This window comes from Carcharhinus amblyrhynchos, unplaced genomic scaffold (genome assembly GCF_965287045.1).
Source record: "Carcharhinus amblyrhynchos unplaced genomic scaffold, sCarAmb.v2.hapA chromosome_338, whole genome shotgun sequence".
NCBI classification, from domain to species: Eukaryota; Metazoa; Chordata; class Chondrichthyes; order Carcharhiniformes; family Carcharhinidae; genus Carcharhinus; species Carcharhinus amblyrhynchos.
The window spans coordinates 2,501-17,101 of record NW_027650078.1 but is presented as its reverse complement, the minus strand read 5'-3'; the positions used below and the strand labels follow the sequence as shown (position 1 = coordinate 17,101).

The 14,601-nt window shown below is 47.6% G+C and overlaps 1 protein-coding gene and 1 pseudogene across 1 annotated transcript in view; one reads left to right on the top strand and one right to left on the bottom strand.

The window, feature by feature from the left end:
* Positions 1 to 13,069, top strand: part of LOC145339197 (talin-2) — a gene marked incomplete at both ends in the record, with an annotated part of 176,335 nt that extends 163,266 nt beyond the window's left edge. Inside the window, 3 exons of the mRNA XM_080183582.1 lie at positions 10,534 to 10,658; positions 12,777 to 12,902; positions 13,007 to 13,069. Of these exons, the coding sequence (XP_080039708.1) occupies positions 10,534 to 10,658; positions 12,777 to 12,902; positions 13,007 to 13,069 (314 nt within the window). The remainder of the gene's footprint in view (positions 1 to 10,533; positions 10,659 to 12,776; positions 12,903 to 13,006) is intronic.
* Positions 599 to 933, bottom strand: LOC145339198 (small ribosomal subunit protein eS21 pseudogene; annotated as a pseudogene).
* Positions 13,070 to 14,601: the final 1,532 nt, after the last annotated feature.

Below are 14,601 nucleotides of genomic sequence, written 5' to 3'. Positions count from 1 at the left end.
ACCCAGACCGTATTTCCATAACCCTCATTTACCCGACTATTCCCCCTGACACTAGGGTCAACTTAGCACGGCCAATCAACCTAACCCGCACATCTTTGGAGCGTGGGAGGAAATCCACACTCAGACAGGGTGAGAATGTGCAAACCCCACACAGACAGTGACCCGAGGTCTGAATTGAACGCGGGTCCCTGGCAGTGTGAGGCGGCAGTGCTAACCACTGTGCCACTCCTGAAGCTGATGGAGCTAATTCTCCCGTCCATCGTGCTGGAGAACAGCATCCTCTAAGTGACTGGGATTGATCTTACACACACCATTTCTGTGTGATTCACCTTCACTGACTGCAGTTTGACTGGAGTACCTCTGCTGTAGTCAGGAATCTGTTTGCTGTAAATTAGAACAGCCTGTAGATTAGAACCTCCCTGCTTCTGAATCAGTCAGTGACCCAGTGGTGTCAATATTCACTCCACAAGTTTACACAGGCACCTCCCATTATAAACATCGACACAGGAAGAGATAATGGAGAGGTTGACAGGAAGTAGATGCAGAGGTAAGATAGTCAATGGATTATCTGAAGTCTCTGCTTCTCCCTCATACTTAGTTTTATTTTTTTTTTGTTTGACTTTTTATTTCAATACAAACACGAAACTTGCTACAACCCAAGTCTTCAGCTTGTTAGACAGTTTTGGCCACAATGCCATCATTCTTAGCCAGCCTCAAGATGCAATCATCTGATTCACCCATCCTACGGATAACTCCACAGATAGCATACGTTTTGTGCTGGCCATTAAATCTTCCTGTTACTTTGTCAACATCAGCGAGGTTGATTTGAATGGAAGCATGGTCCTTGGCACCAATAATTCTGTTGCTTGCAAAGCATTTCCGTGGAACATAAAGATCAACAAATTCACCAGCGTCGTTCTGCACGTTGGATTTTATTTAGTTGCTGACTTTGTTCAAAGTTGTGTTTTATGCAGGGATCCTGCACTCACAATTTGTGCCATTCTCCCTATTCACTTATCTTTTTGTCCATTTCGGGCCTGTTTCTCTGTCTGGCTGGAATTGTTTTCGACTATCTCTGCAATGTCAACAATCTTATCTCCAGACAGTCCCGTTTTCCCCCTCATTCTTTTTAAATCCCACCACTACTCATCCTTTCAAAACTTGTTCTGCCAGAATCCAGATTCTGTGTGATCTTTTTACAACCCTTCCTTTCCCATTTCAACTTCACAATTTAACAATGTGATGATTTTTTAACTCTATGTATCACATCAGGGACAAATTCTATCTTTCTTACCACCCTGAGCTGCCTCACTATTCGAGACAAGGTTCGTGAAGTCGCTTTGTAAGATATCTATTGATTGCTGGTGGATTACAGCAATAGCATCGACAATTTAAGGGTTAGGATTCCAGGTCAGAAACCCCTAGGTTATATCATGAAGCCAGACCAGACCCCAACACTTTCTCCATTTTGACATCACTGTGAGGAAGGGATGCTTCGCCTCACGGACAGTTTCACTGACAAATGAGGGATCTTTTTATCGAAATGACCTTTAATCGTTAACACAGTTTATGTATAACTCGAACATGAAACAGTTTAACTCTTAACCATTCAACAATCTTTAAACGTGAAAAGAAACTACACTTAACTTCTAACATAACACCATCTCGCAGGTGGAGGATGTGGTCAAGAAGGCGCATGGTGTACTGGCCTTCATTAATCGAGGGATTGAGTTTAGGAGTTGGGAGATAATGCTGCAACTTTATAAGACCCTTGTCAGACCCCACTTGGAGTACTGTGCTCAGTTCTGGTCACCTCACTACAGGAAGGATGTGGGAGCTATTGAGAGGGTGCAGAGGAGATTTACAAGGATGTTGCCTGGATTGGGTGGCATGCCTTATGAAGATAGGTTGAGGGAGCTGGGACTCTTCTCCCTGGAGAGACGAAGGTTGAGAGGCGACCTGACAGAGGTTTATAAAATGTTGAGAGGTATAGATAGGGTGGATTCTCGGAGGCTATTTCCCAGGGCTGAAATGGTCGCTAATAGAGGGCACAGGTTTAAGGTGCTGGGGAGCAGGTACAGAGGAGATGTCAGGGGTAAGTTTTTCACTCAGAGGGGGGTGAGTGAGTGGAATCGGCTGCCGTCGGTGGTGGTGGAGGCGAACTCACTGGGGTCTTTTAAGAGACTTCTGGATGAGTATATGGGATTTAATGGGATTGGGGGTTATAGATAGGCCTGGTAGGTATGGATATGATTAGTGCAACTTGTGGGCCGAAGGGCCTGTTTGTGCTGTAGTGTTCTATGTTCTTGTCACTATTTATAGAAACTAGAAAGAGGAGAAGGCCATTTGGCCCTTCGAGCCTGCTCTGCCGTTCATTTTGATCATGGTGTTCATCAAATTCAATCTCCTGTCCCCCCTCCTTCTTTCCCTCCCCATATCCCTTGATCCCTTTCATCCCAAGAGCGATATCTACTTCTCAAAGTCACAAAACATTTTGCTCCCAATTACTTCCTGTGGGAGTGAATTCCACACGTTCACCACTCTCTGGGTAAAGAAATTTCTCCTCACCTCAAATCCTTAAATTATGACCCCTAGTTCTGGACCCCCCCCCCCCACCCCCGACACCTCCCCCCGCCCCCTTCCGACCCCACACCACCTTTGGGATCATTCTTTCTGAATCTACCCTGTCTAACCCTGTTAGAACTCTAGAAGTTTCTATGAGATCTTCTCTCACTGTTTGCAACTCCAGTGATTATAATCCTAACCGACTTAGTCTCTCCTCAGACGACAGACCTGCCATCCCAGGAATCAGCCTGGTAAACCTTCGCTGTACTTTATAGCAAGGTCTCCTCAGATAAGGAGACCAAAACTGCACGCGCTGCTCCAGGTGTGGCCTCACCAACGCCCTGTACAATTGCAGTAAAACATCCTTAACCCTGTATCCAAATCCTCTCGCTATGAAGGCCAACATACCATTGCCTTCTTCACTGCCTGCGGTACCTGCACGCTTACTCTCAGCGACTGATACACGAGGACTCCAAGGTCTCACTGAGTATCCGCCTCTCTCAATTTACGCCCATTCAAGTAATAATCTGTCTTCCTATTATTGCTATCGAAGTGGATAGCCTCACATTTACCCACATTATGCTGCATCTGCCATGTAGATACCCACACACTCAGCCTGTCCAAATCCTGCTGAAGTATCTCTGCATCCTCCCCACAGCTCACCCTCCCACCCAACTTTGTATCATCTGCAAATTTGGAGATAATACATTTAGTTCCCGTTTCCAAATCATTAATATATCAGTTGGGGTCATAAGAACATAAGAAATAGGAGCAGGAGTAGGCCATCTGGCCCTTCGAGCCTGCCCCGCCATTCAATAGATCATGGCTGATCTGTCGTGGCTCAGTTCCACTTTCCGGCCCTCTCCCCATAACCCTTAATCTCCTCTCTTATCAAAAACCCATCAACCCGCTTCTTGAAAATATTTAGCGAGGCAGCCTCCACCACTTCAACGGGTAGAGAATTCCAGAGATTCACCACCCTTTGAGTGAAGAAGTTCCTCCTCAACTCCGTTCTAAAACGCCCCCCCTTTATCTTGAGGCCGTGCCCCCTAGTCCTACTGTCTTTTTTGAGCGGGAAGAGTCTCTCCACCTCTATCCTATCCATCCCATTCATCATCTTATACGTCTCAATGAGATCTCCCCTCATTCTTCTAAACTCCAACGAGTACAAGCCTAGTTTATTCAGCCTCTCCTCATAGCTCAACCCCCTCAACTCCGGTATCAGCCTAGTAAACCTCCTCTGCACTCCCTCCAAGGCCAAAATATCTTTGCGCAGGTGCGGCGCCCAAAACTGCACACAGTACTCCAGCTGCGGCCTCACCAATGCCCTATACAGCTGCAGCAAGACCTCCCTACTTTTATATTCAATCCCCCTCGCTATGAAGGCCAGCATCCCATTCGCCTTCCTGACCACACAGATCCCTGTAGAACCCTACTAGTCATTGCCTACCAATCAGAAAATGACCCATATATGCCAACTCTTTGCTTCCTATCTGCTAACCAGCTTTCTATCCAATCGCATGTACTTTAACTTTACATAGTAGCCTGTAATGTGAGACCTTATCAAAAGCCTTCTAAGAGTCTAAATAAACGACAACCACTAGTTCTCCTCGATCAATTCTATTAGTTACATCCTCAAAATTCCAATAGATTTATCAAACATGATTTCCCTTTTGTAAATCCAGAATGAAGAAGCAGTGCTCCAAAAGCTCGTGATTCTAAATAAACCAGTTGGATTTTAACCTGGCATTGTGAGACTTGTTACTGTGCCGATAGGTATGGCTGATGAGAACATAGCTGCTATGTTTAGAGGGAACCTATATGACCCCAAGGGAGAAAGGATTGCTGATAGGGTGAGCTGGTGGAAGGGGGTGGGAGGAGGCCTTTGTATGGAACATAAACGGTACCGTGGGTGCATGGTAGCACAGTGGTTAGCACTACTGCCTCACAGCGCCAGGGACCTGAGTTCGATTCCCGGCTCGGGTCACTGTCAGTGTGGAGTTTGCACATTCTCCTCATGTCTGTGTGGGTTTCCTCCGGGTGCTCCAGTTTCCTCCCACAGTCAAACATGTGCGGGTTAGGTTGATTGGCCGTGCTAAAATTGCCCCTTAGTGTGCTGGGATTAGTGGGTAAAATATGTAGGGATATGGGGGTAGGACCTGGGTGGGATTGTATTCGGTGCAGACTTGATGGGCCGAAGGGCCTCTTTCTGCACTGTAGGGTTCTATGACTCTATGATAAACACTAGTATGGAGCAGTTGGGCTGAATGGCTGTATTTTCTTTGTAATTCCACAAAAAAAAATTTCCAAGAGCAAAAGCTCTTGTGAATCATTCTGAGGAGATCTCACTTGCATCATTTTTCTCCTTGTTTTGCAAGTCCCAAAGATTGCAACAATTCCAACCAGTCATGGAGGTGTTTACCCCTCCAATGGAGCGGCAGTCCCAATCCCACCTGCCAGCTCTATTCCCATATTCATTTAACCTCCCGTTTCATTCAGCCAACCATCTAACCTGTTGAGATAATCTCTGCTCGGATCCACGGTCCCACAACCCTCTGTAGTTCCTGCGGACATAAAAACGCGGGCCATTTGGCCCGTCAGGCCTGCTCCATCACCTGCTGAGACCAAAGCCGATCTGATTTACCCCACTTTTCTGTCTGCCCCCTTCCCCCCTGCCCTACCCCCACCCCCCATAACTCTTGTCAATCAAAAATTTGCCATCCTGAATATATTCACTGACTGAAGCCTGCACTGCTGTCTGAGGGAGAGAATCGCGTAGACTAACGACCCACTGAAAAATACATTCCCCCTCATCTCTGCCTCAGGTGGGAGGCCCCTCATTTTGAAATTGTGTCCCCTCGTTCTAGATTCCCCCACAAGGGGAATTATCCTCTCAACATCTACCCTGTCACACCCCCTCAGGATCTTATCTGTTAACTTTTCTCAACTCCAGTGGGTACAGGGTCAATCTTCCCTCATAAAACAATCCCCTCATCCCAGGTATCAGCCCAGTAAATCTTCCCTGAACAGCTCCCAATGCTAACATTTCCTTCCTTAAGTAAGGAGACCAAAACCGTACACCATACCCTAGACATGAGAACATAAGAAATAGGAGCAGGAGTAGGCCATCTAGCCCTTCGAGCCTGCCCTGCCATTCAATAAGATCATGGCTGATCTGAAGTGGATCAGTTCCACTTTCCCACTTTCTCCCCTTAATTCCCCTGTCTATCAGAAACCTATCTACCCGTGACTTAAATATATTTAGCGAGGCAGCCTCCACCACTTCAACGGGCAGAGAATTCCAGAGATTCACCACCCTTTGAGTGAAGAAGTTCCTCCTCAACTCCGTTCTAAACTAACCCCCTTATCTTGAGGCTGTGCCCTCTAGTCCTGCTATCCTTTCTGAGCAGGAAGAATCTCTCTACCTCTACCCTATCCATCCCCTTCATTATCTTATACGTCTCTATAAGATCCCCCCTCATCCTTCTAAACTCCAACGAGTACAGACCCAGTCTAATCAGTCTCTCTTCATAGTCCAACCCCCTCATCTCCGGTATCAGCCTAGTGAACCTCCTCTGCACTCCCTCCAAGGCCAAAATGATGCTTGTTTGGAGAGACACAGTCTTACCAATTCCCTACTCCAGGACTTACCTACTTCTATCACAGAATTGTTACGGGTAAAAGGAGACCATTCAGCCCGTCATGTCTGCACTGGCTCTCCAAACGAGCATCATGACTAAATGCCCTTCCCCTGTTCATTGTTTCTACTCAAATAATTATCCAATGCCCTCTTGAACTTGCCTCCCCCACACTTCCAGGCAGCGCATTCCGGACCCCAACCACTCTTTTCTTTCTCCTCACATTTGCTTCTCTTGCAAATCACTTTAAATGTGTGCCCTCTTGTTCTTGAATCTTTTAAAAGCCCCTTACAACAAAGGCCAGTGTTCCACTTACCTTAATTACTTGGTGCGTGCTAACTCTTTATAATTTGTGTACAAGGTCACACACAGATCCTCCTATACTGCAGCGTTCTGCAGCCTCTCCATTTAAATAATACTCTCAGTTTCTGTTCTTCATAGAATCAATCACAGAAACCCTACAGTGCAGAAGGAGGCCATTTGGCCCATTGAGTCTGTACCGACCACAATCTCTCCCTCATATCCCTACATATTTTGCCCACTAATCCCTCTAATCTACGCATCACAACTCTAAGGGGCAATTTCTCAGCATGGCCAATCAACCTAACCCGCACATCTTTGGAGGAAACCCACGCAGACACGAGGAGAATGTGCAAACTCCACACAGACGGTGACCCGAGCTGGGAATCGAACCCAGGTCCCTGGAGCCATGAAGCGGCAGTGCTAACCACTGTGCTACCGTGCCGCCCAACATAAGCAGCTTCATATTTACCCATGTTATCATCTATCTGCCAACTATTTACCCACTCACTTAACCTATCTGTATCCCTTTGCAGATTCTTTCCTCCTCACAGCTCACTTTTCGACCTATATTTTGATTGTCAGCAGATTTGGCTACAATACAGTCAGTCCCTTCACCCCAGTTGTAAGTTGACGGTAATGAGTTGAGTCCCCAGCACGGTTCTTGGTTTGCCAACCTGGATATGATCCATTCATCCCCAATCTCTTCCCTGCTCATTGGCTCTCTATCCTAAATATCTGTTTAATCTTGGGTCTATATCCTCTGTTCTGATAGATTCAGGACCCGAATTCTCCCGAAAAATGACCCAAGTGCCATCTCCGGCAGGGAGAGAATATCCCACTGGATCCACATCACAATTCTCCCAAACTGGAGTCTTTTTTTGGAGTCTCGGGGAGATACTCCCCTCGGAAAGAGACGTGTGGGTTTGAAAGATACCAGCCCCTCAAGGTGCCCCAATGTTCCCCCATCCAACCCCCACCCATGGACATCACAAACCCCGCAGACCTGGGGAGCACCCCAACCCTTGACCCTGGAGGGGCACCCACTCCATCACGAAATGTCCAGACCACCACCACCACCACCCACCATGCAGGCATGAAGGTGTGCCACCCCTTCCCCCATTCTCACACCCACCACCCCCACCTCCCCAATCAAAGTTTGCCAGTGTCATTAATGCCAGGACACTGCCCAGCCAGGAGGGGCAACAATGTGCTCTGAGCCCCCAGTATAGCCATCACGCCCAATCTCTTGTTTGTGGAGACCAGTAGCGATTCCCGCTGGCTTCCTGTCGCGCTGGTGGGTCAGTGGATACCGGGAGCCGGTGATTCAGGCTAAAACCTGGAAATGCATGTTGAAATGGAGATTTCAGGATGCCGATCTAGTTCTCACTGGACCTGAAACAGATTACGTTGCCACGCGGGTAGGGGTAGGTGGACAATCCCAAATGGCCTTCTGTCCGTCGCGAATCGCATTTGGCCGTCTCGCTGGATTCTCCACCATGGTGCGATTTGGACCGAGGCGCACAGGGCCAGAGGACTGGCCTCTCAAGTCCTATCCTCTCTGCTTTGTTTCCTCTCTGCCAAAACATTCCTCATTCCCCCAGAGAAAGATTCTCTCCCTGTCACCCACATCAAACTCCTCATTTTAACCATCTTGATTAGATTATCGTTTAATCTTCTACACCCAATACAAACCAAGAGAATTCAACCCTGCCCTCATCACTTAAATCTTTAAATCTGAATCTGTCTGGCACCCCAACCCCACCAAGGCCAACTGATTCTTAACATAAGAACTGGGAGCAGGAGTGGGCCATCTGCCCCCTCGAGCCTGCCCCGCCATTCAATAAGATCATGGCTGATCTTTTCATGGACTCAGCTCCACTTACCCACCCGCTCACCATAACCCTTAATTCCTTTACTGTTCAAAAATGTACCTATCCTTGCCTTAAAAATGTTCAATGAGGGAACCTCAACTGGGCAGAGAATTCCACAGATTCACAACCCTTTGTGTGAAGAAGTTCCTCCTCAACTCAGTCCTAAATCTGCTCCCCCTTATTTTGGGGCTATGCCCCCTCGTTCTAGTTTCACCCGCCAGTGGAAACAACTTCCCTACTTCTATCTTATCTATTCCCTTATATGTTTCTATAAGATCTCTCCTCATTCTTCTGAATTCCAATGAGTCTAACCCCAGTCTACTCAGTCTCTCCTCATAAGCCAACCCTCTTCTCTCCGGAATCAACCTAGTGAATCTCCTCTGCACCCCCTCTAGTGCCAGTATATCCTTTCTCAAATAAGGAGACCAAAACTGTACACAGTACTCCAGGTGTGGCCTCACCAGCACCTTATACAGCTGCAACATAATCTCGCTGTTTTTAAACTCCATCCCTCTAGCGATGAAGGACAAAATTCCATTTGCCTTCTTAACTACCTGCTGCGCCTGCAAACCAACTCCTTCTGATTCTTGCACAAGGACACCCAGATCCCTCTGCACAGTAGCATGCTGCAATTTAGGTCCAAAGATGTGCGGGTTAAATTGATTGGCTGTGCTAAGAAATTGCCCCTTAGTGTCCAGGGATGTGTAGGTTAGAGGGATTAGTGGGTATAATATGTAGGGATATGGGGGTAGGGCCTGGGTGGGATTGTGTTCGGTGCAGACTCAATGGGCCAAATGGCCTCTTTCTGCACTGTAAGGTTCTATGATTCTATAATTACCATTTAAATAATAGTCCATTTTGCTGTAATTCCTACCAAAATGGATGACCTTACATTTACCAACATTGTACTCCATCTGCCAGACCCTCGCCCACTCACTTAGATTATCTATATCCCTTTGCAAACTTTGCTCTGCCACCCATCTGAATGTCATCTGGGAATTTTGACACACCACACTTGGTCCCCAACTCCAAATCATCTATATAAATCGTAAACAATTGCAATCCCAACACTGATCCCTGAGGCACACCACTAGTCACTGATTGCCAACCAGAAAAACACCCATTTATCCCTACTCTTTGCTTTCTGTTAGTTAACCAATCCCCCCTCTATGCTAATACATTACCCGTAACACCGTGCACCTTTATCTCATGTAACAGTCTTTGGTGCAGCACCTTTGGATAGAGGTAATTTGGAAGTTACTTTGGAAACTGTTGCCTTCCTTTTAGGCAGTGGGTTCCAGAGCAATTCTCTAATTAATTTCCCTATCTCGGATACCATTCCAATCAAACAAAAGTAAAATTCTGCTGATGTTTGAAATCGGAAATAAAAACTACAAAATCAGGAGGTTGGGCAGCGTCTGTGGAGAGAAACAGTTAATGTTTTGGGTTACTCTGATGAAAGGTCACCACCATTCTAGTAAAACTTGACATCCTGAGGTGTGTTGCCCAGAATTGAGCACTATTTCTTTAGAATCCATTTCACCAGGTGTGGATGTGGCTGGCTAGTCCAGCATTTATCGCCCACTCTTAATTGCCCTTTAAGAAGCTGCTTCCTTGAACCACCCGCGGTCCATGTGGTGTAGGTACTCCCACAGTGCTGTTAGGGAGGAAGTTCCAGGATTTAGACCCAGCAACAGTGAAGGAATGGTGATATATTTCCAAGCCAGGATGGTGTGTGGATTGAAGGAGGGCGTTCCCATGTGTCTGCTACCCCTCCAGCAATTAGCAGTCATGGTATTACAACTGAAGCCTAATGAATGATTAGTGAAGGTTGTACATATTTCCTTGCTTTGATTTATCTCTATTTATAAAGCCCACACCTCAGGGCTCCCATTCCCATCAAGTTTTTTGCCGCTGCTTATATTTCTGCCACCCATTGCATGTTTCTCAGTGCTGCAGCCTAAGTTTGAATAACTCTTTTGCATTCCCCAAGCTGATGTGGAAATATCTTTGAGTGAAGACTTGCCCTGTCCTCAGTCAATGTCCCATCGCTTCCCCAACCCCCTCCCCCTGCATCTCCCTCTCGTTAGTCAGTTTAATTATTGAGCTGGAGAATTCACCCAGGAGGCTCACAGGGAATACTTTGACTTCCTCAGGCACAGAATGGGTGGATCCCGAAGATCCGACGGTCATCGCGGAGGCGGAGCTGCTGGGAGCTGCAGCGTCCATTGAGGCTGCGGCCAAGAAACTGGAGCAGCTGAAACCCAGAGCCAAACCGAGGGTGAGTGGCTCAGGGAGCAGTCCAGTGCTGCTTTCTCATCCTGATCCATCTAAACCTGCGTAGCATAGTAGGAACCTCCAGACCATCTAGTCTCAGCTAGTCTCTCAACCATTGATCTCCTCTTTTTGGCTGGTCTGGGGGATTGGCCAAGAACTATTGTCTTTTTGAAGTGAATCCAAGCTGGATGTTTCCTGCAGAACGCTGTGTGATATGTTTGATATATTAGGTTGTTACTCAAGTCAACTATATATCAAACATATTGCTATAGTGTCCTGCCCTGTCTCCTGGGTACAAAATTTTATCACAGGCTAAAGAGCTGTTACGATAGGAGGCAAAATAATAACGGATTAAAAGAATTGGTTCTGGAACAGAAGAAAACCCCAATGTAATTGGTCACTGATTCCTGCGAACCCACTTTGTACGTTATACCACCAGGGCTCCATTTAATTTTGCAATAGTTTACACGGGAATTAAGTGGCAAAATAACTATCACGGACTGGCGTTTTTTCTGTCTGGCTGTAAGATAGGTTTTTAGTTCAGTGCAATAAGCTTTGTGAGGTGCAAGGGGTGCTTTGCATGGGGCTCCGTGCCCGGGATGTTGCGTCTGGGACATTGTCTGGAATTCTCCGTCTGTTCACGGCGGTGGGATTCTCCAGTCCCATGGGGAGCGCACCCCCGCCCCGCCCCACCCGTGAGTTCCCTGCCAGCGTGGGGTGACATCATTTGGGATTCCCATCGATAGTGGCGGGACAGAGGAAACCATCCGTTAGCAAACAACGCGCCAACTCTGACCGGCAGGAAACATGCGGCTGGGAGGCCGGAGAATCTTGCCTGTTGCATCTGGAACATTGTGCCTGGGGCGTTGTGTCTGGAACGTTGCGCCTGGGGCGTTGTGTCTAGAACGTTGCGCCTGGGGCGTTGCGTCTAGAACATTGCGCCTGGGGTGTTGTGTCTGGAACGTTGCGCCTGGGGCGTTGTGTCTAGAACGTTGCGCCTGGGGCGTTGTGTCTAGAACGTTGCGCCTGGGGTGTTGTGTCTAGAACATTGCGCCTGGGACGTTGTGCCTAGAACGTTGCGCCTGGGGTGTTGTGTCTAGAACGTTGCGCCTGGGGCATTGCGTCTAGAACATTGTGCCTGGGGTGTTGTGTCTGGAACGTTGTGCCTGGGGTGTTGTGTCTGGAACGTTGCGCCTGGGGCATTGCGTCTGGAACATTGCACCTGGGGCGTTGTGTCTAGAATGTTGCGCCTGGGGTGTTGTGTCTAGAACGTTGCGCCTGGGGCGTTGTGTCTAGAACGTTGCGCCTAGGACATTGTGTCTAGAACGTTGCACCTGGGGCGTTGTGTCTAGAACGTTGCGCCTGGGGTGTTGTGTCTAGAACGTTGCACCTGGGGCGTTGTGTCTAGAACGTTGCGCCTGGGGCATTGTGTCTAGAACGTTGCACCTGGGGCGTTGTGTCTAGAACGTTGCGCCTGGGGCGTTGTGTGTAGAACGTTGCGCCTGGGGCATTGTGTCTAGAACGTTGCGCCTGGGGCATTGTGTCTAGAACGTTGCACCTGGGGCGTTGTGTCTAGAACGTTGCACCTGGGGCGTTGTGTCTAGAACGTTGCGCCTGGGGCGTTGTGTGTAGAACGTTGCGCCTGGGGCATTGTGTCTAGAACGTTGCGCCTGGGGCATTGTGTCTAGAACGTTGCACCTGGGGCGTTGTGTCTAGAACGTTGCGCCTGGGGTGTTGTGTCTAGAACGTTGCGTCTGGGGCATTGTGTCTAGAACGTTGCGCCTGGGGCGTTGTGTCTAGAACGTTGCGCCTGGGGCATTGTGTCTAGAACGTTGCGCCTGGGGCATTGTGTCTAGAACGTTGCACCTGGGGCATTGTGTCTAGAACGTTGCACCTGGGGCGTTGTGTGTAGAACGTTGCGCCTGGGGCATTGTGTCTAGAACGTTGCGCCTGGGGCATTGTGTCTAGAACGTTGCACCTGGGGCGTTGTGTCTAGAACGTTGCGCCTGGGGTGTTGTGTCTAGAACGTTGCGTCTGGGATGTTGTGTCTAGAACGTTGCGTCTGGGATGTTGTGTCTGGGCTGTGTTATACCCTTTAACAATGTCTTTACTTTCCCTGTAGCAAGCAGACGAGACCCTTGACTTTGAAGAACAGATTCTGGAAGCTGCTAAGTCAATTGCGGCTGCTACCAGTGCGCTGGTAAAGTCTGCCTCTGCCGCCCAGCGAGAACTTGTCGCTCAAGGAAAGGTGAGCCGGAGAGCTGTTATTGGCCAAAAGGCACCTGAGCTACATTTCAGTGACTTCTTACTGTCTCTGCCACAAATCTAATGGGTGTTTTTCTCCATCAACAGGTTGGGGCTATCCTTGCGAATGCAGTGGATGATGGACAGTGGTCTCAAGGTCTTATATCTGCAGTAGGTGTTTGGTTTAAGGGTTACGGATTGGGGATTAAGAGCCTCTGTGTCATTCACGTTAAGCTGCTGCCAATTAGATAATTGATTTTGATTTGATTTGATTTATTATTGTCACGTGTATTAGTACACCCTCAAAAGTATTGTTACTTGCACATTACGCAGAGTGTACCGAAAATAGAGAAGGAAAGGAAAGAGTACAGAATGTAGTGTTGCAAACATAGCTAGGGTGTAGAGAAAGATCAACTTAATACAAGGTAAGTCCATTCAAATATCTGATGGCAGCAGGGAAGAAGCTGTTCTTGAGTCGGTTGGTACGTGACCTCAGACTTTTGTATCTTTTTCCCGACAGAAGAATGTGGAAGAGAGAATATCCGGGGTGCGTGGGGTCTTTAATTATGTTGGCTGCTTTGCCTAGACAGCAGGAAGTATAGAGAGTCAATGGATGGGAGGCTGGTTTGCGTGATGGATTGGGCTACATTCACAACCTTTTATAGTTCCTTGCAGTCTTGGGCAGAGCAGGAGCCCAGACCAAGCTGTGATACACCAAGAAAGAATGCTTTCTATGGTGCACCTGGACAGGTGGTGAGAGTCTTGACTGACAGGCCAAATTTCCTTAGTCTTCTGAGAAAGTAGAGGTGTTGGTGGGCTTTCTTAACTATAGTGTCAGCATGGGGGGGACCAGGACAGGTTTATTGGTGATCTGGACACTTAAAAACTTAAAGCTGTTGACCCTTTCTACTTTGTCCCCGTTGATGTAGACAGGGACATGTGCTCCTTTACACTTCCTGAAGTCGATGACAATCTCCTTCGTTTTGTTGACATTGAGGGAGAGATTATTGTTGCCGCACCAGATTCTCTGTCTCATTCCTGTACAGTCTCATCGTTGTTGTTTGAGATTGTTACAGTAACTGCCACTTTACCAGCCTCTTTCTGCACCGTAGGGGTTATATGGTTCTATGAAGCTTCATGGTTCAGTGTCTCAGTGTTACTCTGCAGAGTAAGCTCTGTATCTGTGTGTTAATCTGCAGAGTAAGCTGTGTCTCAGTGTTACTCTGCAGAGTAAACTCTGTGTCTCAGTGTTAGTCTGCAGAGTAAGCTCGATGTCTCATTGTTACTCTGCAGAGTAAGCTCTGTATCTGTGTGTTACTCTGCAGAGTAAGCTCTGAGTCTCAGTGTTAGTCTGCAGAGTAAGCTTGATGTCTCAGTGTGTTATTCTGCAGAGTAAGCTCTGTATCTGTGTGTTATTCTGCAGAGTAAGCTTGATGTCTCAGTGTGTTATTCTGCAGAGTAAGCTCTGTATCTGTGTGTTACTCTGCAGAGTAAGCTCTGTATCTGTGTGTTATTCTGCAGAGTAAGCTCTGTGTTTCAGTGTTACTCTGCAGAGTAAGCTCTGTGTCTGTGTGTTATTCTGCAGAGTAAGCTCTGTGTTTCAGTGTTACTCTGCAGAGTAAGCTCTGTATCTGTGTGTTATTCTGCAGAGTAAGCTCTGTATCTGTGTGTTATTCTGCAGAGTAAGCTCTGTGTTTCAGTGT